We start from the raw sequence: 21,615 nt of genomic DNA, 5'->3' as shown, positions 1-21,615 counted from the left end.
CAGTGGGCAAATGGCAGCGTTCGTTCTGTCAAGAAGTTGAATTTTGGTTTTGTTTGACAAACAAATCAAAAACAACAGCTATAGCATATTCAATTTTATGAAAGAAAACATGAAAAAAAAAAGTTTTAAAAAAGCAATGCACATTGACTAAGCTTGTTTTTGCTGCTCTGATAACCTGTAAACTTCTTTCCCACTGGCCGAAAAACCTGTTTAAACCCGGGACCAATCAGCCTTTAGTGGCAGTGGGAACAACTCACTGACTACCTAGGTCAAACGACCGCCTCGGCTCTTTTCGTCAATCTGTGGGAACACCAGACCAGGGTTGACCCGCTAAATTACGTGCCACGATTGCACGCCACATACGGACGTCAACACCGTCCCAGTCGCTTATGATCTAACAAGCTGAAACAATTCTGTTTACATTTGATAAACATGGCGCAGCCTTTGTAAGAGGGATTTGGAGGGACAAAAGTACAAAAATGTTTTATGTTAGTCTCCATTGTTTACTTTCCCAGTATCTGTCGCACTTGTGACATCATCAACGCTAACCCATCATGATGGTGTTACTAGACACACAGCGGCGGAGGGACGGAGACCACGCAGCTTGCAGCCAGGGGTCAGACCCTGGTTTTTATGCCAGTGGGAAGGGAGCCAAATGCCGATCATTAGCGGGTCGACCCATGTTTGAAAAACACGCAATAAAGCTTTTTTTTTTTTTTTTGTGGGAAAGAGGCTTAAGTGAGATGGAGAACGGGCGCAAAGGAAGGAACACAGCAGAATAAACTTCCATGATTGATGCATTTTTGTTAAAGGAATAGTACACCCAAAACATGATTAGCCTTCATTTTCTACTCACCCCCATGCTGAACAACACTCTGGAGTACTTTTTTGATATCTCAAATGCATCTGGAGATCTGGGAGGCTTCTTGCTGTCTGCTGACATTCAAATAATGGAGGTCTATGGTGACCGAGACAGAAAGGTCCATAAAAGTCCACATAAACGTGTCAATATTCCTCCATACTGCTCGTCCAATGTATTCCAAGTTTCCTGAGTTGGTAGCATCCAGAATTTACTCGAAACGAAGTCATTTAGAATGTTTTTAGAGCATAAACAGTAGTGTATAGGATTTCCTGAAAGCGCGCACATGCGCGATCACGACGCTACGGAAGCCGGCAGACCAAACCAGATGAAAGTGCGCATTCAGCTCGGGCAAAGAACTCATGCTCTTCCTCAACACTGAAGTCCTCAGACATTTTTCTTTCGTTGTTTCTTTCTTTGCACAGGTAAACAGCACATTTCTTCTTCTGCGCTTGCATTATCGGCAGAGCAGACGCTGAATGCGCACTTTCATCTGGTTTGGTCTGCCGGCTTCCGTAGCGTCGTGAGCACGCATGTGCGCGCTTTCAGGAAATCCTTTACACTACTGTTTATGCTCTAAAAACATTCTAAATGACTTCGTTTCGAGTAAATTCTGGATGCTACCCACTCAGGAAACTTGGAATACATTGGACGAGCAGTATGGAGGAATATTGAAATGTTTTTTGTGGACTTTTATGGACCTTTCTGTGTCGGTCACCATAGACCTCCATTATTTGAATGTCAGCAGACAGCAAGAAGCCTCCCAGATCTCCAGATGCATTTGAGATATCAAAAAAGTACTCCAGAGTGTTGTTCAGCATGGGGGTGAGTAGAAAATGAAGGCTAATCATGTTTTGGGTGTACTATTCCTTTAATACTTGGTGACATTCTTATAGTTGTTGAGACTGTTTTCAAAACCAGAGAGATGCAAATATACGAAGGGTAACCGTTAACCAGCTCCACAGGTGGCCCTGTCCAGGAAAGACAGTCAAATGAGCTCAAAGGCAGTTACCATATCAGAGGATGAAGGAGAGCGTCCCATTTCATCTTTTCCTCTTGATTTCATTCTATTTTAGAAGGCTTGTATAAGTAAAATACCAGGTTATGACTCCTATAAAGGGATTTAAAATGCATCCAACTGGCTTAAATATATGTCTGGTATGTAGTGCATGAATTCTTCACACCTGGAATATTGTTTCCTTTTAAAAACATACCTTATTAAATGATTTGTTGAATATTGCAGCTTTGGTAAAGTATAACATAAAAAGAGAGGAACTTATGCCTCAGATCCGCAATCCTTCAAAGACTGTCCATCTCCGTACCTCGAACAGCATGGTTACATTTGTCTTTTACTGATATATTAAAAAAAGATGTTTCAACACCTTATTTTTATTTTCTAGTTTGTCATATTTTTATAGTATATTGCATTCAAATCTCTAACGTCCTGCCATGGCTCCATAGATTGAGCAACAATTTTATTCCCTAAATTATATATATAACATATAGTTAAATTACAATGTCGTTGCACATCGGATGAACATTTTATAGATTGTAGTGTCTAACTGTTAAAAAAAAAAGCATTTAACAACATAATCTCTGCTGATGTTCCTAAAAGCATATCTGCTTAGTTTGATTATGTTCCTTGTTACGTGGAGCAGGGCTACAACGTACTTCCTGCGGACGTTACCTGTCTTTTCCGCTTTGTGTAATTGGATAACAGCCTGCTTCTGCATGGATTCTTTTTAACAATATAGTATGATCACTGTTGCATCACTGTAATATCCTAAATGTAAAAAACAAACATTGTGTATTTACCTGTGTTGGTGTCGTCCAAGAAAAAGTCCTCATGCCAACTTTAATAACCCCAGAGTGCTCATATGCACATTGTTTCCTCTGTTGATTAGCCTGGGGGAGCTACATATGTGACAGTCTACTTAAAGCTTTGATGATTAAGGAGAGAATGATTATGCCCATTAAACCAGGTTTTATAGAGACATCAGAGCGTAAGCATGTTTTCTACCCCCGCTGACCGGGCATCACACACGCCTAGAGTTTAAATCACACTTCAGCTGAACGCCATCCAGGGATGTGCATCCCAAATTGGAGTCCTCTATCAAACCCTAACCATCGAATGGTTAAAAATGATCTAAGCCATTTCAATGAAATCTTAATATATCTGCTTAGAACTGATCAAATATATGTCAGAATGTGATTTGGAAAAAAAAAAAAAAAAAAAAGCTCTTGCATAACAGTTGTTGATTTCTCTGTATAGTTGAGGCTGTCATTGGGTGGGAGGCTGAAAACTTCTGCAACAAACTGATCCAGACTTTGTGCGATGCATGTAATATTTTTCAGTGAAGTACTTCTCTGTGCACAGCACTTGATATTTAGCACCACGCTCCAGCGAATGCAGCTGAGAGTAGTTGAATGCAGCATGACACCGCTCAAATCATGTAACATGGATTATGCAACTTTTAGTTTTTTTAAGTTTTTCAAGGCTTGTTATTTCAGGAAAACTTGTCACAGTACCTCACTACAAAACAATGGTAACATTCATCTATGGCTGTGCAATACACATATCCTCCTGCTGGTATTAAAATGACAGCGCTGACAAGGACCTAAGGACCTGTCTTTGTCCTAACTGCTGTTTTTTACTTTTGTCAAAGAGAATTGCTTTTTTGTCGTGCCACAAAACCGCCCCACCAACTTAACTAGGACATTTGGCAAAATTGAACTTTTTATTAATATTCTTCTCATGCATCTAGTTCAGGTAATCAAGTTCCTGCTGATTGAAATGAAGACTGTTAAAAAGCTGTTTTAAATATGAGCTGAGAAAAGCACTTTCCCCAAAAACGACCTTAATTTGAACAATAATGTTGTTGTTTTTTTACTTTTAAAAGCTTAGAAATAATAAAAAAAAAAGTTTAGAATAAGTCAAAAAGTTTACATTTTTTATATTTTTCTAAGCAGAGATGAATAAATAAGCTTTAGATCAGATTTATTTTTTTATAAAAAAAAAAAAAACAATTCCTCCCACCATTCATAGTCTGCAATGCATCAACCTACAGCATTAAGTGCGTATTACGTGAAGGTTAGGAAAATGTACTTCGATGTATAAATTTCCTTTTTCTGAAAAACAAATGATCTGCAGGGCAGACCTAAAAAAAAAAAAAAAAGAAAAACCCTATTGGCCTAATTGATGCTTCTTCTAATTGGTGATTTAACAGACTAAAAAAAACAAAAACAAAAACTGAAAACAATAAGATTAAATTTTATTTTATTTCAAAATTTAATGTGCATTTAAAGCAACTTTAAAAGCAACATAGCTAAACAATTTGATCTACTAAAGGCTCACTGTACACCCAGGCTTGGATTGCTTTTACGTAGTTTAAAGGTTTGTTTATTAAAGAGAAATTATAAGACTGTTTTTATCAAGCTAGGGGAAAATGATACAAAGAAAACGAAGGGATCCGCTCAAATACACCAAAAAGCAATACTGCATATGTCTACTGTGGATTAGATGAAACACTACTCCTAAACTATTTTTATTACTTTAACACCAAATGAAAAGTCAAGAAGAAATCTGGCGATCATCAGGCGCACTCTGAATGTTTTCCCTTTGAATTTTAGATTGCCAATCCTAGCTTATTGACACCTAGAAGTACAGCATGGACCTTTAAGTTTTTGTCTTTTTTGGTATTTATTAATAGATATGTTATAGACAGCTGATATATTGTAGTTTCACTTGTGCATCATTTGTTGTTTCACTCCTATCTTTTCCATCTACAAAACGATCTTTCATACTGGCAACGTGTCACTCTCTACCCATCAGGGAAACTTTATGTATCTGCTTTGACTACTGGGAAGCCTTCTATGGTGTATTCATTCTGCTGTGAGGAAATCTCCTTATGCGACTCTGATACATATTATCTTCTTAGGGTTGTGGTTTGATCGTGTTCATAAGTCAACCCTCCCATACGCTAATGAGAATCACAATTAAAGGAAATGGGGGGGGGGGGGGGGGGGGGAATTAACTAATCATAATATACATTAGATACACATTGATTGATTTTATTCATCTTCATAATTCATCAAACATGCCTAGAACTAACAAGAAAATTATGCTTTTTGAGTATGATATGGAAAAAGCCTAAGTTGTTTTAAATGATAAACAGACACTGAAAAGCTTTTTGACCAGCTGTTTTTTTTGGCAAATACAGGCCAAATAACTTTATTAAAAGTTTACAAGAGCGTTAATAGTGTCTCTTCAGCACCACAGGGGCCCTAGCTGTAGAGATTGTGTCCCTTTGTGAGGTCTAAAGCCTTAAGGCCCCGAGCTAGAGTTGCACAGCAGGTGCTCACAAGAGGCCAGCTTGAGGCGTTGAGTAATTCTATCTAACATGGGGATTGATCTAGGAAAGAAAAGTCATTTATTAGAAAAGTCATTTATTATTGTAAGATCACCCCTCCCCAAGTGCATTTATTATATTGTGACTTTAAAAGGGAAAAAATGATGCTGTTTATTCTCCTCTTTTAAACACGTGGATCTTTAGTGTCCATATCTGAGACAGTAGAGGGATTATCATGGTATCCTCCCTCTCATGCCGAAAATATCCAGGATGCAAGTGTGCAAGTTCGTTAAATGTGTAATTCAACATCCATCCACCCCAAGTTTTAATTGCTGCAGCTTAGACTGCAAATATTTTCTGTCAGCAAGCAGACTGTGACGCAGATAAAGTGCTGCTCTGATTACATCTGATCCTACATTTGGGAGAGATGGTTGTTAACTCCAGCACAGTTTTCGTTACTGCCTTCTTATCATTCCTGATTTACAAGCTAGTCTGTGACACAAGCTACAGAGGCTTGTTATAATATTCACAGCACTCAGTTTGACATGTTAAAACCCTAAATTTGAACATATTTTGTGGTAGGTTTAAGTAGTATTTATATTCACCCCATTTAACTCTGACACCCCCCCCCAGCCTAGTTTAAATAAAACCCTTTAATACAACGCTTATAAATAAAATAGACCAGAAAAAAGCTTTAGCAATGGCTTTAAATATTTTTTTTTGTGGCCTTTTTTGAAAAAAAAAAAAAAATAATAAATAATGCGCATTACATGACATGAAAACATAAGAAAAAGTTATGATATAACAAACATTTAACTTATGTGACTGATAACCTGTTTCCAATAGGGCTGGGCAATTCATTGCATTTTCAATATAATCGCAATTTAACAAAATGAAATTTTAAAACGCAGATTAACTTATTTTAATCCCACTATATTTAACAAGACGAGGACACACTTTTCCCTCCAACCCTTTAGGTGGCGGTTAAATGCTTGGAATGGGTTTTTCGCCACACGGAAACGTAGAGAGTTGCAGCTAGCAAGCAGACACATGCATGCAAGTAGAAGTAAACACTTTTTCACACAATGATTACAGTGAAGTAGATAGACTCTGGGCAAGCAAGCTTTCAAAAGCCGAAAGCCTTGGACGAAACGTCTACAAGCTTGGGGTTAGGGCAAAGGAAAATCGAAAATCGCAGTTTTGGTGAAAAATAATCACAATTTAGTTTTTTGGCGCAATCGTTCAGCCCTAGTTTCCAATGTCTTAAAATAAGTCCTCATAACATTCTTCTAAAACCAGCTGACATGAGATTTTTTCCGATTCCTGAAAACCTCCATTATTCACCGACATGTGGTTTACGCTATTTTACAATCATTAATTGTTTATTATTGCCGTAAAAATCTTACATTTTGATGGAAAAAACACTCTTTGTTGTCTAGTTATTTTGTTAATATAACTTTTTTTTATTACCTTTTAGCAACATTTTAAATTGTTTTCACACCAAATGCAAATGACTTGAAAAGATTGTGTGTTACATGTTATCTCCATGTAGAGGCCAGATTGCCATTACGGTGTGGAAAACCCTTGGCAAATGTGAAGCATATTTTTCTGGAGTTCCAATATTGGCATTTTTCATAAAATTTGTTGTAAACGTGTTCAGTTTGAATGCAGCATACAGGTTTGTTGAAATTTGCATTGCGTTTAGATTGAGTAACTCTCCAGAGTAACCAATTGGCTCTTGGTTGCTGTGAAGGGGCTGCAGAGATACTCTGCTCAGGTGGATGGATTTACTAGTTGTGCAGTGCAAAAATACAGCCTTCCTGAAAAGAGTTTGATTAAATAAACCCACTAGGATTTCCTTCTACCTCTAGTTAGAGTAAACACCAACCATGTGGAAGAAGATGCACTGGTCTGATCAAACCTGCATAGTGTGGTTGTATGTAGCGGTGGCAGCCTCATAGTCTGGTACTCTTCTTCTGCAGTTACAGATAAGCTGCTCTGAGTTGACAGGAGGCTGGAAGAGGCTAAAAGCAGGATGAAAACCTGTCAGAGGTTCCCAAAAGTCTTCCCACTGGGGAAGAAGTTGTCTCTCCAGCAGGACTAAAACTTTAAACGGCCAAATTGACGACACACCAGTTTAGATCCAAGCATATTTAAGCATTTTTATGGTTGACCAACTGGGTTTAAATTAATGTGTCAGTCAAGGAACGTTAAAACAACTCAAGTCCAGATTTTTGGTTTACAGGAAGCTACCAAAATGCTAAACTACTAGACAACAATAAAAAAGCAGAACATTCAGTTCTTCCAACGGATCGTTTCTAACAGACCAACAGCTGTTGCTGCAGTGGAAGGTGGTTTTACGGACTAATACATTTCACTTACGCTTCTTACTTATATTCCACTTGGTGTCGGCCCATCACCAACTGAAGCTTGTTGTTTTAATGTGATGTAGTGTAAAAAAGCTTAATCACTAGTAAAGTTTTTTTTTTTTACATATAATTATATTTATTGAGTTATTAGCAGCAGAATAACCACAAAAACAATTCTATTTGTAATGTACCCTTTAGATTGAAGTGCATTAAGGCTGAGACCGCTTAGAGGTGTTTTAGAGCATTTACTGCTTTACAAGTTGCTGTTGTTCTCTGAGTAGATTAGCAGAAACATTTTTTAAAAGCTCTCGTTACTGACAGTAATGGACTGTTTTGGATTTGATTAGTCTAATTTCTATACTGCCATCAGTGCTCTCAGAAGTTGAATTGAACTCATCCTCTCACTGCACGTTGGACCGAGTCTATCGCTGTGCATCTGTCCATTTAAACGCTTTTAGAGATTTACACATGGAACCAGGCCTGTACACATGTTTAGAGCTCGTCCTCATGCGAGCGGCTTTTTTTTTACGTAAGAAAAACAACAGATGTCTGGGCTCTCTGATTCACTGTCAGAAGTGCCATCTCATTAGCTGTGAATATTGCAGAGCAAACTAGAAAATCTGTGGCTCTGTTATAAATATTGAAAGCGAAATGAGTCACGGATCACAGCGGCAGTGTGGTAAATTGTCTCCGAGGGTGGGCCCGAGAGCTCAGCAGCGAACTCCTGCAGGGAGGAGTCAATCCGCGGGGGGAAGATGGGGAGAACCTGCTAATCAAATGGCTTAAATGTCGCTCCTCATCGACTTGGGTTTAACCACTGATCCTCATGAGTCTTTTGTTCGATGACACCCGTGCCTCTGTGAATGAAAGGATATCAGGTGTAATAATTATCATTTGTTTTGTTTTTGTGACCCCCTCCCTCCCCTTTGCTCCCCCCTGCAGCTGTCCCCTTCCCCCCCAGTCACCGGCTGACAGCTAAAGAGGTGTTTGACAGCGACGGGAAGCCCAAAGTGGACGTGCTGAAAGCCCACCTAACCAAAGAGGGCCGTGTTGAGGAGTCGGTGGCCCTCAGGCTCATAGGAGAGGGTGCTGCCATCCTGCGCTCCGAGAAGAATTTGCTGGACATCGAGGCCCCTGTGACAGGTCAGAACCCAACAGAAATACAAACGGATCACATGGATGTTTCCGTGCTTCCGATGGGCTCTGTTGTGCTGCTGTTTTAGCAGTTTAATGAGCAGATCATGTGTCAGCTTGTAGATGGTCCCAGTGAGGCGTATTTTTCAACACCATGAAGGATTTACACCCTTTTCACCATTTTGTCAGAGTTCGTCCATAAAATAATAGTATTTTAATGAAATTTTAGGTGGTGGACCAACACAGAGTCGTGCATGTGTTAATTTATTTCATGACAATATAATTTATTTGTACTTTTTTCATATGAGGAGATAATTTCCCTTGTCTTAGCAGTTATAGCTTTAGATTTTGTGGTTGGACTCAACACTTCATCTACAGACTTGATCAAACAGGCTTTCTGTGGACTAAGCCTAACCACAAATTATCATTACTTTGACTAGGCCATTCTAAAAATAGAAAATACTTTGATCTAAACCTCTTCTGGCTGTACGTTTACAGGCTGAGAGGATGCAGCTGATCTCTCTATTCATACAGATGCATAATTCTTCCACCACCATGGCGTCATGTTAAAGCACTTTGTCTTCATTCCTAACCAGCTGTGTTCTGTTGTCATTGGTTCACTATTGCTCTCTAACAAACTTCACTAAACACCCAAGTTCACTCTGCAAGCATTATCGAAAAATGAGTAAGAATTCCCTAAAAATAAGTGTATTTAGCCTAAATTTGAGTCTGTAAATTAGATGATCTGCCAATTGAATAAGTATTTTTACCCTTAAAACAAGATAATTCGATGTTATGCACTTGAAATAAGAAACTTTTCTTTTTATACACTGCAAAAATGATCTAGAAATAAGTAAAAATGTCTTAAATTAAGTATATAACCTTATTTTCAGTAGGTAAATAAGAGGATTTGTTAATGAATGCCAATGGAATGAGTAGTTTTACTATTAAAATAAGATAATTAGATAAAATGCACTTGAAATAAGATGGTACAATTGTTTTTTTTTTATGTTTATAAATTGTCTCGTTCCATTGGCAAAGTGTCTCACTTTGATTCTCACTAGATTTCATTTTTTTTTACTTCTTCCATTAGCAAAGTTTTTCTCTTACCTGTTTAATTCAAGACAAAAGGCACAGATTTCAATAAAATTGACTTACTTAAGTCTCCTTTTTTGGAGACTTAAGTAAGATGGACTTATTTATATTGTAGGTATGCGACTTCCTTAAGCAATAGTTTGTTTTAATACAAATACATCGTCTGCTTTTCAAGTTGTTTCCACTCCACAGCCATGTGTGGGGCTAAAGGGGCTGAAGTACTTTCATAAGGCATCATAGATCATTTTATTCCCCTGTAAGACTTCTTTTTTTTCTGGTGTCGACTTGCTTCTAGATTAGGTCTTTGAAGAAACGTATCCTGAATGCAGTTAAGACCTGCTACATGTTTGGAAGTTTCATTTCATGGCTGTTTTACTTTCATTTTCAGCTTTCCGTTCTCAGTTACAGTTTTCCGTCTGCTTGCTCACAATGATTGCCAGTGATTTAGATTGTTGACTGAAGCTGTTTTCACATCAGAAAATATCTGGATAATTTGCAGAGAATTTGCTTTGAAGTTTTCTTTCTTTTTTTTCTCCTCCTGCACTTCACAGCTGGAGATTTTCCCCATGAGCAGCGTTTTCCCTGAGAAATGCACCAAAGTGGCACTTTTGTGAAGTCACAATAGGACACGAGTGCAGTGTTGTGTTTGCAAACATTATTTTTTTTTCTTTAATAATGTCTGTTTTGAGGACATCAAACCTAATATCCGACATACACGGGTCTGGGTGCAATCATACAAAAAAGCTCCTCAAGATAATCGACATATTATAGGCTTCCTGTAGTTGCTTTGTTATTCTTTGTTATATATAAGGATGTAATGCTTACCAATGATAGCATTTTTGTGCTATCGTTTTTTTCTCTTTTATCAAAGAAGATAAAAGTCACAATTCGCACAAACATTCATAAGCAACAATGACTTCTTCCGGCTATAGAAGCTTTATACCCTAATTATACTAATTATGCCCTTAATGCAAATTATAGGTGATGTAATTAGCCATAGAGCCTTGTGTTTTTCCCAATGCACAGATGTTTTCTTCTGTGCGTGTGTGTCTCATTTTTTTTCTTCTTAAGTTTCATAATAAAAATGAAATATCTTTTATTTCAATTATCTTCATTGGGAGGGGACCTGAATGGTTAGGGCAACAAATTTCAAGCTCTGAAATTCTTGTAAGACGATGTTTCACAACAAACAATGAAGCTATAACAAACCTAATGTTTTCAGCTAATTTATCAGTTATGATAAAGAACAGATAAGAACAAGAAGCAGGAGCTGAGTTCTGGAAGCCCAAGGAGCGGTTTTCCAAAAAAAAAAAATCAATCTTAATCAACATAAAACTGATTGATTTGGGGTGCTGCTATGTTTTGGAGGTATGCTGGCTGTCGCAGGTTAAAGTTCCGGCTGTGCTGAACTTTGCCAAATGTCTCTCTCATCTCTTCTAACCCACTTTACTCACTCCATACTTCAACTGAAGTAAAAAAATAACTAAGTAAAGGCCACTTGAGCCTAAAAATAGTGTTAAATATTTCATTCACTTCATTTTATGATCAATCCCTCACCCCTAATCCACACACACACACACATACAGATACACATGTAAAATTTTAAAGGTCAAGAGTGAAGATGAAAATAATTTCTATTAATCAGAAAATCTACTATTTTTCACCACAGCTTCTCCTTCCATTTCCAACTTTCAGCTGATTTCCTGTGACTGGTGTCTATAACTATCTGCTTTTGTATTTCTAGACCGCCATTTTTGGCCTTTTTAGTTACTGTATCCCTCAACACATAACATTGATGAAGATAAACACTAAATATACATTGCTGAATGTGTTTTTGCTTTTGAATATTATTACAAAAAAAACTTTTCCACTAAAGTCTGATGTGGTGCGCTGCAGTTCTGTGGTCATCAGGGGACAGATCTGTAGAGCTCATCTAATCCTTGTCCCAGTTTGAACCAAAAATCTTCTGTATGCTGCAGTTACTGTATCTTGAATTTAAAGGTTTTACACAGAAACCTTTATTAGACGTTATTTTAAAATGGAAGTGGTTATAATTTCTTAAACTTGTTGCAATGGTTGAATATAACGGAGCCAGGAGTTTCAGTTCGGCTCACCATTCCCTGCCTCTGGACGAACACACCGCTGCGGGGCGGCTGCTGATGCATATTCATGCATCCACTGTAGCTATTGTTGCCTCTCTCACTGGTCAATGTATGCTGCTCCTCCATTAGACTTTCTGATGAGGCCTCTTTGATGTTGGTGTAATCAGAGGCAGAGGCCTACTCAAGGGATCTATGGCAACCCATCATTTCCTAATACCAGATCATTTCCACAATATAGTCCAGAGAGGCACATTTGACAGGAAATGTACTCACTTGAATTCATGAATGCATGACCCTTGTATGCCTCCAGTGTTTATCAAGGCCATTATGATAAGGGAATATCTTGTCTGGCTGTTTGAGACGATCATTAAAAAGATGAAAACAGGCCGCTAAGGACTTGCTTTCTGGTTCTGCTCTGAGAGGCTGACGTAATGAAACAAAGCTAGATGTGGGGGGGTTAAACAGTTCTCCCTTAACAAGAGCATAGCAACAGAATTAAGTATTTTTTTGAGCAGGGAATAAATTATTAAAGGAAATTATGAGCAAGAATCAACAAGTTTTGAGTCTTTATCAAACTATATTTATTAATGATACAACAAAGAAAATCTGTAAATGCAACTAAGCTGCAAATACAAAAGAACACCTTACTGGTTAATGCAGCCAAGTGAAACCATCTGAAATAAACACAGAATTACTAAAACTGAGTGGGGCTGACTATTGTTTGAATTTGAACGATTCAGATTCCTCATTTTTGATTTCTGGTTCCTCTCGATAGATTCTAATATGGGACCTTTAAAGACAAGTTTAGATTTTACAGGTTATAAATGAGCTGGATAACCAAAGTTCTTTCTGGATTAGCCTGAAATTCTCAAAGAAATCTAATTCCTTGATCATATAACTTTGTATGAACGTTACTACTGTATAGATTATTGCATACTTATTTTTGATCTGTACATAAATATCAAACTAATATACGCTAATTTACTCTTATGACTTTTCTTCTCACTTTTTCACCTATAGCTTTCTGTTTACAAGATAATTGAAACACATTTACATATACCCAGTGTCTCATGCTTCAGGTACTTATGCCTTATAAGACCTATTATTTTATTTGACAGATTCTGGCTGTGGTGCCGTTCTACGCTGAATGTTGTAGCTGAAATAACCTCATCCTTACAGAAATATACTGTTTGCTACACCTTAGTTCCCCTCAGCTGTATGTGGAAGTAGTTATGTTTTCATTTGAGGGAGAGAGGAACCAGCTTCATTCCATTGTTCAGTTAGGGGGTTTTATCATTTGCCAAATGAAATAAAATAAACAATTGATGAGGTTAAATGAAGTTGGGCAGATGGAGATTAAAGTGCTTTTCGTTCTCTCCAGAACACGTAAGAAACTAGGAAGGAATCTGTTAAGACATAGAGTGAGAGAAAGTACCAAAAAGGCTCTGCTCTACCTGCAGAAGCTGCGCTATGAATTAACTGAAGGAACTAATTCCCTTAGGGAGCCTACCTTACAGTAGCAGTCTGGAGGGTCAAAGACTAGTTAGGTGGTGATTATTAAGTCGGCTGTGGGCCATCCTTTGTATAATCTAATCTAATCCCATTACCAGTGTCGCAAGTAGCCGACTCATCATTTTTTAACATTAAGCCACACTTTTAAATGCCTCAGAACACACAGATGGTTGTGACCAACCCTGGAACTGATTACAAAACTAAAATAAAAACATAAAGCAAAAGCTACAGGAGTAAAAAGCTTCAAGAAATGGCAACATGTCTGGAAGTATGAGGTTAAGTCCACACAATCTTTTTGAACAAACATGCCAACATAAGTTTATTTGTTTATTAAGATCTTAAGCCGCAAACAAAACACAGCTGTTCTTACCGGAGTTCAACAGATTAATAATAAGAAACCAAAAACAAAAAAATAAGAAAAAACTTCCTTTTACTCAAACTATTAGTTATTTATTCTACATTCAATAAAGGTATAGATGTCCTCTGCCCATTAACATACATTCACATGTATAGTGTATATAAAATCACCTACTATCTTACCACATTCCAGCACATCATAGATATGATGATATCTTTATTGTATACTTCTCCGTCCTCCACTGCACCTGTCAAGCCCTTCTTAGCTGCACTAATAGAAAAGTAATTCTGTTGCTTGCACCTTGTCCAAGTAAAGGTAAATTTGTACTGCAATTAAAATAAAGATAATGGTGTCCATAATAAAGTCATAATGTCCAATTAGAGTAGCCTTAATGTATTATTCCAGAAATGTCTTATCCAAATCCTGAAGGGTCCATACATACCTCCTCAGCTTGGAGTCGAGTTCTCCAGAGTCCTGCTGCGGACGCAGCTATTTGGTGTTGTGTTTAAGTGTAGGATATATTTGGGATATCAGAAGACAAGGTTTCCCATCGGGGAAGTGTTGAAAGGAAGTAAATAATGACACTGAGGCAGATGCTTGTAATTGGTATTGGTACTATATATTATGTGGAAACAGGAAAACAACAAACAATAACAATACCCAAAATATTTACAATCTGGAGAAAAGTTGGTTTTGATATAGGGCACATGAGAAAGTTCTGTTCCGTAGACTCAGTAGTTCACAGAATTGAAACGACAAAATACAGCAATAAATTCAGGTGCACTCAAAAATGAAAAATGAGTGCTACATTCAAATGAAGAGAATGATAGGGTGAGGATGTTATAGGGCAGCTTCTTTTAAAGGTTGTAACTCGCCATCAATTGACCTACAACTGGCCTCACCTGGCCACTTCCTGCAGATATTTGGCACACCGCAGCACCAGTAGGTTTCTTAAGACCACAGTAGTCGACACGAGTGCAGCTGCTCCAGTGGCTTCCCCCTCACACTACTGATTGGGTGACTGGGAAAAATGGGACCATGGAATTTTAAACTGGGTTACACCAGCAAGTCCTTAAGGACTGAAGTTTGGCACAAGTCTTGGCATAACTAGAGACCACATTCAATAAATGCAATTAACTTACGCTAATATAATTATAAATCAGACTAGCCTAAATGTTTTACATCCATCTCCATAGTTGTCCCCGCGCTATGCTTACATGGATCAAGCCTTTTAACGAGCTGTATTTTTTTTTCCAATTTAATTCAGTTTATTTATATAGCGCCAATTCACAGCCCATGTCATCTCAATGTACTTTACAGTTCACCAGATCATACAGTCAAATTGATTCAATGTTTTCTAGTTGATTCAGTTGATTGCATCAACTCATTGACAAGGTAGTGGACCCGCTCAGGGTAGTGTTTCTTTTAGCTTGTTTCAGCAGGGAATCTGGCAATGGCTGCACATTGTTTTGGGAAGCGGGTCATTTGTATGTCTGCAAAGAAGGTCGCTGTGACGTCCTTTCACAAACCTAAAAGTCAATTTGATTTTCCCAGTCTTAATGTTTCCAAGAAACTAAAAATTACTTGATTGCATTTCATCTGATTTTACTATTTAAAGGAGATAGCTATGAGTTTAAAGGTATAGTGGAGGATTTTGACAAAATATAAAAAAAAAACCCCACCAACTTAAAAAGGAAATGCACATGCGCAACCCTGTACCTGCTCCTGAGAGGGAACGACTATTAAACGCTTGCGAGAGCATACACGGGCCCATTTCCCCTCTTCCATGCTCTGTCCAAAAGTTGCTGTTCTTGTAGTTCATACAAGCTTACTGTGCCCGAACGTTCGCTCTAATCCCTAAATCCCTCAATCACTATATAGAGTGGGGACTATATAGTTGACTTTATAGTGAACTCACTATTTGCACATATGATCACTGCTTTTTGCACCCCGTTGGTCACTTACCTCCTCCTCCATCTCTATTATTGGTCACCGATGTTGGGTAGCGACAGCCTATGAAGACGGCGAGCAGCTGTGACAGCAAATCCCATATTGCTTTGCGAGGAGAGCTCTCAATGCAAAGCATTATGGAATATATCTAACTGTTCTGAGGCCGTTATTTTCTTCTCATACATTTGGTAGACACTTTTTCTCTTATGACCCTCGGCCATTTTCAAAGAAAAGCGGAGAGAAACGTGAGCTTCAATGACTGTCTGAAACCGTAGCTCACCACACATACACTATATTGCCAAAAGTATTTGCTCACCTGCCTTGACTCACATATGAGCTTAAGTGACATCCCGTTCCTAATCCATAGGGTTCAATATGACGTCGGTCCACCCTTTGCAGCTAGAACAGCTTCAACTCTTCTGGGAAGGCTGTCCACAAGGTTTAGGAGTGTGTTTATGGGAATTTTTGACCATTCTTCCAGAAGCGCATTTGTGAGGTTGCACACTGATGTTGGACGAGAAGGCCTGGCTCTCAGTCTCCGCTCTAATTCATCCCAAAGGTGTTCTATCGGGTTGAGGTCAGGACTCTGTGCAGGCCAGTCAAGTTCATCCACACCAGACTCTGTCATCCATGTCTTTATGGACCTTGCTTTGTGCACTGGTGCACAGTCATGTTGGAAGAGGAAGGGGCCAGCTCCAAACTGTTCCCACAAAGTTGGGAGCATGGAATTGTCCAAAATGTCTTGGGATGCTGAAGCATTCAGAGTTCCTTTCACTGGAACTAAGGGGCCAAGCCCAGCTCCTGAAAAACAACCCCACACCATAATCCCCCCTCCAACAAACTTTACACTTGGCACAATGCAGTCAGACAAGTACCGTTCTCCTGGCAACCGCCAAACCCAGACCCGTCCATCAGCTTGCCAGATGGAGAAGCGCGATTCGTCACTCCAGAGAACGCGTCTCCACTGCTCTAGAGTCCAGTGGCGGCGTGCTTTACACCACCGCATCCGACGCTTTGCATTGCACTTGGTGATGTATGGCTTGGATGCAGCTGCTCGACCATGGAAACCCATTCCATGAAGCTCTCTGCGCACTGTTCTTGAGCTAATCTGAAGGCCACATGAAGTTTGGAGGTCTGTAGTGATTGACTCTGCAGAAAGTTGGCGACCTCTTCGCACTATGCGCGTCAGCATCCGCTGACCCCGCTCCGTCAGTTTACGTGGCCTACCACTTCGTGGCTGAGTTGCTGTCGTTCCCAAACACTTCCATTTTCTTATAATACAGCTGACAGTTGACTGTGGAATATTTAGGAGCGAGGAAATTTCACGACTGGATTTGTTGCACAGGTGGCATCCTATCACAGTTCCACGCTGGAATTCACTGAGCTCCTGAGAGCGACCCATTCTTTCACAAATGTTTGTAAAAACAGTCTGCATGCCTAGGTGCTTGAATTTATACACCTGTGGCCATGGAAGTGATTGGAACACCTGATTCCAATAATTTGGATGGGTGAGCAAATACTTTTGGCAATATAGTGTATATGCCTGAATGTACGCATGTCCATAAAAAAGATAGCTAACGGGACATGCACGTAGGACGGCCTTATTTAAAAATATCACTAGAATGATTGACAATTAGGAGGACCACTTATTTAGATGATCCACACGGAAGTAAAAAATCATCCTCTACACCTTAACCCCTCCCAGTGAGTAGTTCTGCTCATTCCCGCCTTCAACTGTACTGTTCATCAGCCAGTTGCCAGGTCCTTCATTTATTTCCCAAAAATACATTCGATGTTGAAAATGAAAAACAGTGTTTAAACATGGCTACAATTAGTGGTATATTTAATTATAATATTAAATAAAAGTTTGAATATGCCTTTAAGTTTTTAAATAACAGAATATAATGGGAAAACCTTTAAAAATTCATCTGAATCAATCAACTTATATTTCACAGTAGGGTGCCTCTAAGGAGGACTAAGTTTAGATTCAGTTGAAATTGAAACTAATTTCACTCATTGATTTGGCACTAGCATTTTAAACTAAAAAAAACTTCTACAATTAAAAGTTTTTAAGTTAGTAAAGCTTAAAATCAGCCTATCTACCAGAGAAAAGAAAGCTTCCTTTTACAATCCATTAATCCTGTTGTAGACCCTACCGCTCTCTCCCCGTGTCGCCTGGAAATGGTACCTATGGATGGATGCTGCTTTTCTGTGTGGTTTGGTTTAAAGTCTAAAGAGGTTAAGAATTTAGGTATTTTCCTAATAAAAGATAACTATGGGTATGAAAATAGAATCTAAAGACTTTATTCCTTATTTCACTGTCTAATCCATCGCTCCATTCTATAAAAAAACTGTAGAGCCTCTCGAATAGGTAACCTTTACACTGCTTTAATAACCAATTTAAGAACTTCCACAGAGTGAATGAGCTTTTACTGCTCATTACATCATCAGCATTGATGGTGCATTCATTAGTAGAAACAGGAAGGGTAGAATTTTGGAGCCACTGGTCAACAGTAGAGATGAGTATTGGCGTGGGTCTTGCAATACAATATGTGTCATGATGCTTAGGTCACGATACGATACTATCATCATGTTACAATATCACTATATATTGCGATCTTTTTCCCAGCTATCAAAATTAAATGTATAGATAAAAGAGTAAAAGTAGTTCTGTATGTTTATCAGAAGATAATGATTATTCAGTTATTTTGTTATCTTCTGATGCTAAAAGCAACCTGAGCATCCGCCTTTTCACCAGGGTTTTTGTTTTTTTTGTTTTTTTGTTTTTTTTATAGGTAAACACACACTAATGCTGACCTTTTCAAGTTAGGGGCGTTCTGTCTTTTTGAATCCTGTGAAGCCATGTTTTGAAGCTGTCATCCCGTCAGATTTGTAGATTTCATGGCAGATGAAGTGTTGGATGAACCACTGAACCTGCCTGCTCTGCTGCATTACACAGAGGCAGCGGACGGATCCTGAGGAGCAGAGTTGTGTGCGAGTCTCTGCTCATCCACTTGTGTGTGCGAGCCCAACGGTGGAGCACTTCTTGCCCTCCCACTCAACAACCTTGTCTCAACCCCTCTCCCACTCACTATTCTTTTTCCGCATGGGCTTCTCTGCTGCGCAAGCTCGCTTTCCCGCTGTGTTTACCTCTCTCATCCTCTCTCAAACTCACACATTCTCTGTAGCTCTTTTGTTTTCCCTTCTCTCTCTACTTTAAACCCTCTCCCTCGCTTTCTGCCAGCCATCCCTGATTCCAGCATAACACACGGTCAGCAAATTAGTATGTAAATATTTATCGTTGATGCAAAGCACCATGACATGTCAGCTATCTCTCTCTCTCTCTGTCCCACTTTGTGCTTTTCCCTCTCTCTCATTCACTTCCTTGTTGGGCCAGATGGCAGGTGGGTTTTTTATTATTATTTTTTTTTCTATTGGGAAGGGAGGAGTGTGACAATCGGTGCTGGCTTAGGATACTGAATACAAGCTGCTCCCATGGCCTTCGCTCCACTCTCGCCATCAAAGGAGCTCCTATAACCACATCACCAGGCAACGGCAAGCTTTTACACTCCTCAATAAGCCTCTGCAGAGAGCGAGCTCCACCATGAACGTGCCTCTCGTCTCATTAAAACACCATAAAACATGTTTACCCCCCACACTATTTTTTTTTTTTTATGAAATCCTGTTGTATTAAAGCACAATGGACTCTTCAACATTAGATACACTTTGCTTTAACAGCTCTTGGAAATACTAAGACCTTAATCGTGGGACTTCCTTGAAAAGCTTGCTAGACCTTAAGAAGATGGACAGCATTTTGCCCCTTTTAAATCCCTCAATTAGTAGAACCTAGTTCTACCAAAAGTCCATCTGTCTGTGATCAAATCTGAGTATAAATACAGCTGCTCTGTCAAGGCCTCCAACAAAAAGCATTGGAAAGACCAAGAATTACATCATAACCACACCAGAGTCCAGCATCTGGAGTGAACTGCCAAACTGTTAACCTTATCCAGCACCTTGAAGTGGACCAAAGAAATGCACCTTTGCATGTTTACAGCTGTCGGTCTCAGCATGGTTCCTGCAGACCCTGGAGCGGTTCGTTTGCAGTGTGAATGGGTGCATGTCCCAACACAACGTAAGCAGGAGAAGGCCGGTGAAGAAGAAACAAATCAAGAGTTCAAATCTTAAGATATAGTTGCCTGAAAATATCTTTTGGGGCTATCTGGAGTTGTGAAGAGGTGAGACGAACAACAACAAAAGCAAAAAAGGCATAAGAACTTTCCCTCTTTTTTTTTTTTCTCTGATCAGCACAGGACTCGAGCAATACTCACCCCTGAAACAGTGCAATCCAGCTGTATGATGTGTGATTTACGAAATCTGTGTGAGAGCAAACCTTGTCAACAGAAGGTGTGAATTAGAACACCTTTCCAATTTTATCTACTGACCGCCTTAGTCTGGATATTTGCATTAAAAATGGTTTTAAAAATACCTGAATATGATAATTATTTGATAAAAGCCCATTCCATATTTTTTTTTACTCTGGATAAAAACAGACTTCAGGAATATTTTCTTGTTTACATCCCTAAGATATATTTTGACCTTTTCATTTTTTCATTGTTTGATTTCTGCTTTAATGTTGAGTTGCAGACGGATGGATCTCCATAACAACTTGCAAGCGTCGCTTTTGCTTTTGCATGAGGTCATGCTAAAAACCCAGGGTATTGTTTATTGCTCTTCGTCTCAATCAAAACACGATCTGGCATGGTCGCTCAATGAGCATGGCCTTTTAGAGTGGCCTGTGTAGGTTCTGAAGCCAGGTTGTGTAATGCCCACCACCCACTCAGTAGCTGCTACCCGCTGATATGCTGCTACTCAGGGGGAATCACTTTAACACACAAGCAGTAGATGGCCAGAACGAATTGTTTCTCACTCCAGATAATGTACTCCCACCTGCTCTTCTTATGTGGGCTTTGATTCTCACCTCGTTTTTGTGTGTTGTTTGACAAGAGGGAGGGAGGCGAAGCACGTCTGTAGGTGTACTGCAACAGAGCGATGGGGAGGATTGTGTTTGCTGTGATGAAGTAGAGCGGCGAGCTGGAGGAGGCAGCCGCTGTTTCTGTTTGACTTGCATCGATCAGTGTCGGCCGCGCTTTCACAGGTGCATTGACTGCGATTCAGAGGGACCATCAAATCAAGTCCTTGGATAAAAATTTAACTGTCAGCATCAACTTCTCATTTCCCCATTCTCATCTTTCCAAAAGGTCAGCTTCGTGTGTACTTTTGGAAATAAATAAATAAAAGGAAGCCATTTTGTTTTAGATTATTCTGGATTAATCCTCAAAACAACTTAAAAGCCAAGAGCTGAACCTTCTGAATTAATTGCCTCTTATTCCTCTTCAAAGCCTGACAACACTTTACTATAAGGCGTTGACGAGCTTTATAAAAGATTACCTTTTCCATTCCTCTGTGTTGCATTGCATTGTTGCCAATGGCAATGCACATAGATGTCCTTTATCTGGTCAGTAGCAGCGTAGGTTAGTGGATTTTTTTCCCCTTTTATTTTGGAAGATGTTAGAAGCTGCCATCATTGGAAGGATGTTTCCATAGCAATAACCAGCCTTGGTGTCACAAAATCCGCAGGATAAACAAAGATGAATCAAAATGCTTTTCATCTAGGCTTTATTCTGTGACAAATAAATAGAGTCAGATTATCCTGTATTGTAAATCTATCTAAATAGATCTTAAATAGCGTGAATTAAATAAAGACAATTTCTATAGTTTAAAGGCCTGTAACCTTTTTTTGAGATTGTTTCTTGCAAAGTTTTAATTATAGTTGTATTTACACTGCTGGGCCGGTACAAGGACTGGTTAAAGTATGATATTTCACACC

At 39.0% G+C, this 21,615-nt stretch overlaps 1 protein-coding gene across 5 annotated transcripts in view; it reads left to right on the top strand.

Annotated features, from left to right (window-relative positions):
* The window catches only part of LOC119776386 (serine/threonine-protein phosphatase 2B catalytic subunit alpha isoform), a 129,163-nt gene that overhangs the window by 44,909 nt on the left and 62,639 nt on the right, over nt 1-21,615 (top strand). For all 5 annotated transcript variants that reach the window (XM_038274772.1, XM_038274773.1, XM_038274774.1 and 2 more), the window contains exon 2: nt 8,520-8,720. In XM_038274772.1, the coding sequence (XP_038130700.1) occupies nt 8,520-8,720 (201 nt within the window). The remainder of the gene's footprint in view (nt 1-8,519; nt 8,721-21,615) is intronic.

This window comes from Cyprinodon tularosa, unplaced genomic scaffold (genome assembly GCF_016077235.1).
Source record: "Cyprinodon tularosa strain WSP-4 unplaced genomic scaffold, ASM1607723v1 ctg93, whole genome shotgun sequence".
NCBI classification, from domain to species: Eukaryota; Metazoa; Chordata; class Actinopteri; order Cyprinodontiformes; family Cyprinodontidae; genus Cyprinodon; species Cyprinodon tularosa.
Note: the sequence above shows the minus strand (reverse complement) of the source record. Positions and strands in the feature narration are given on the sequence as shown.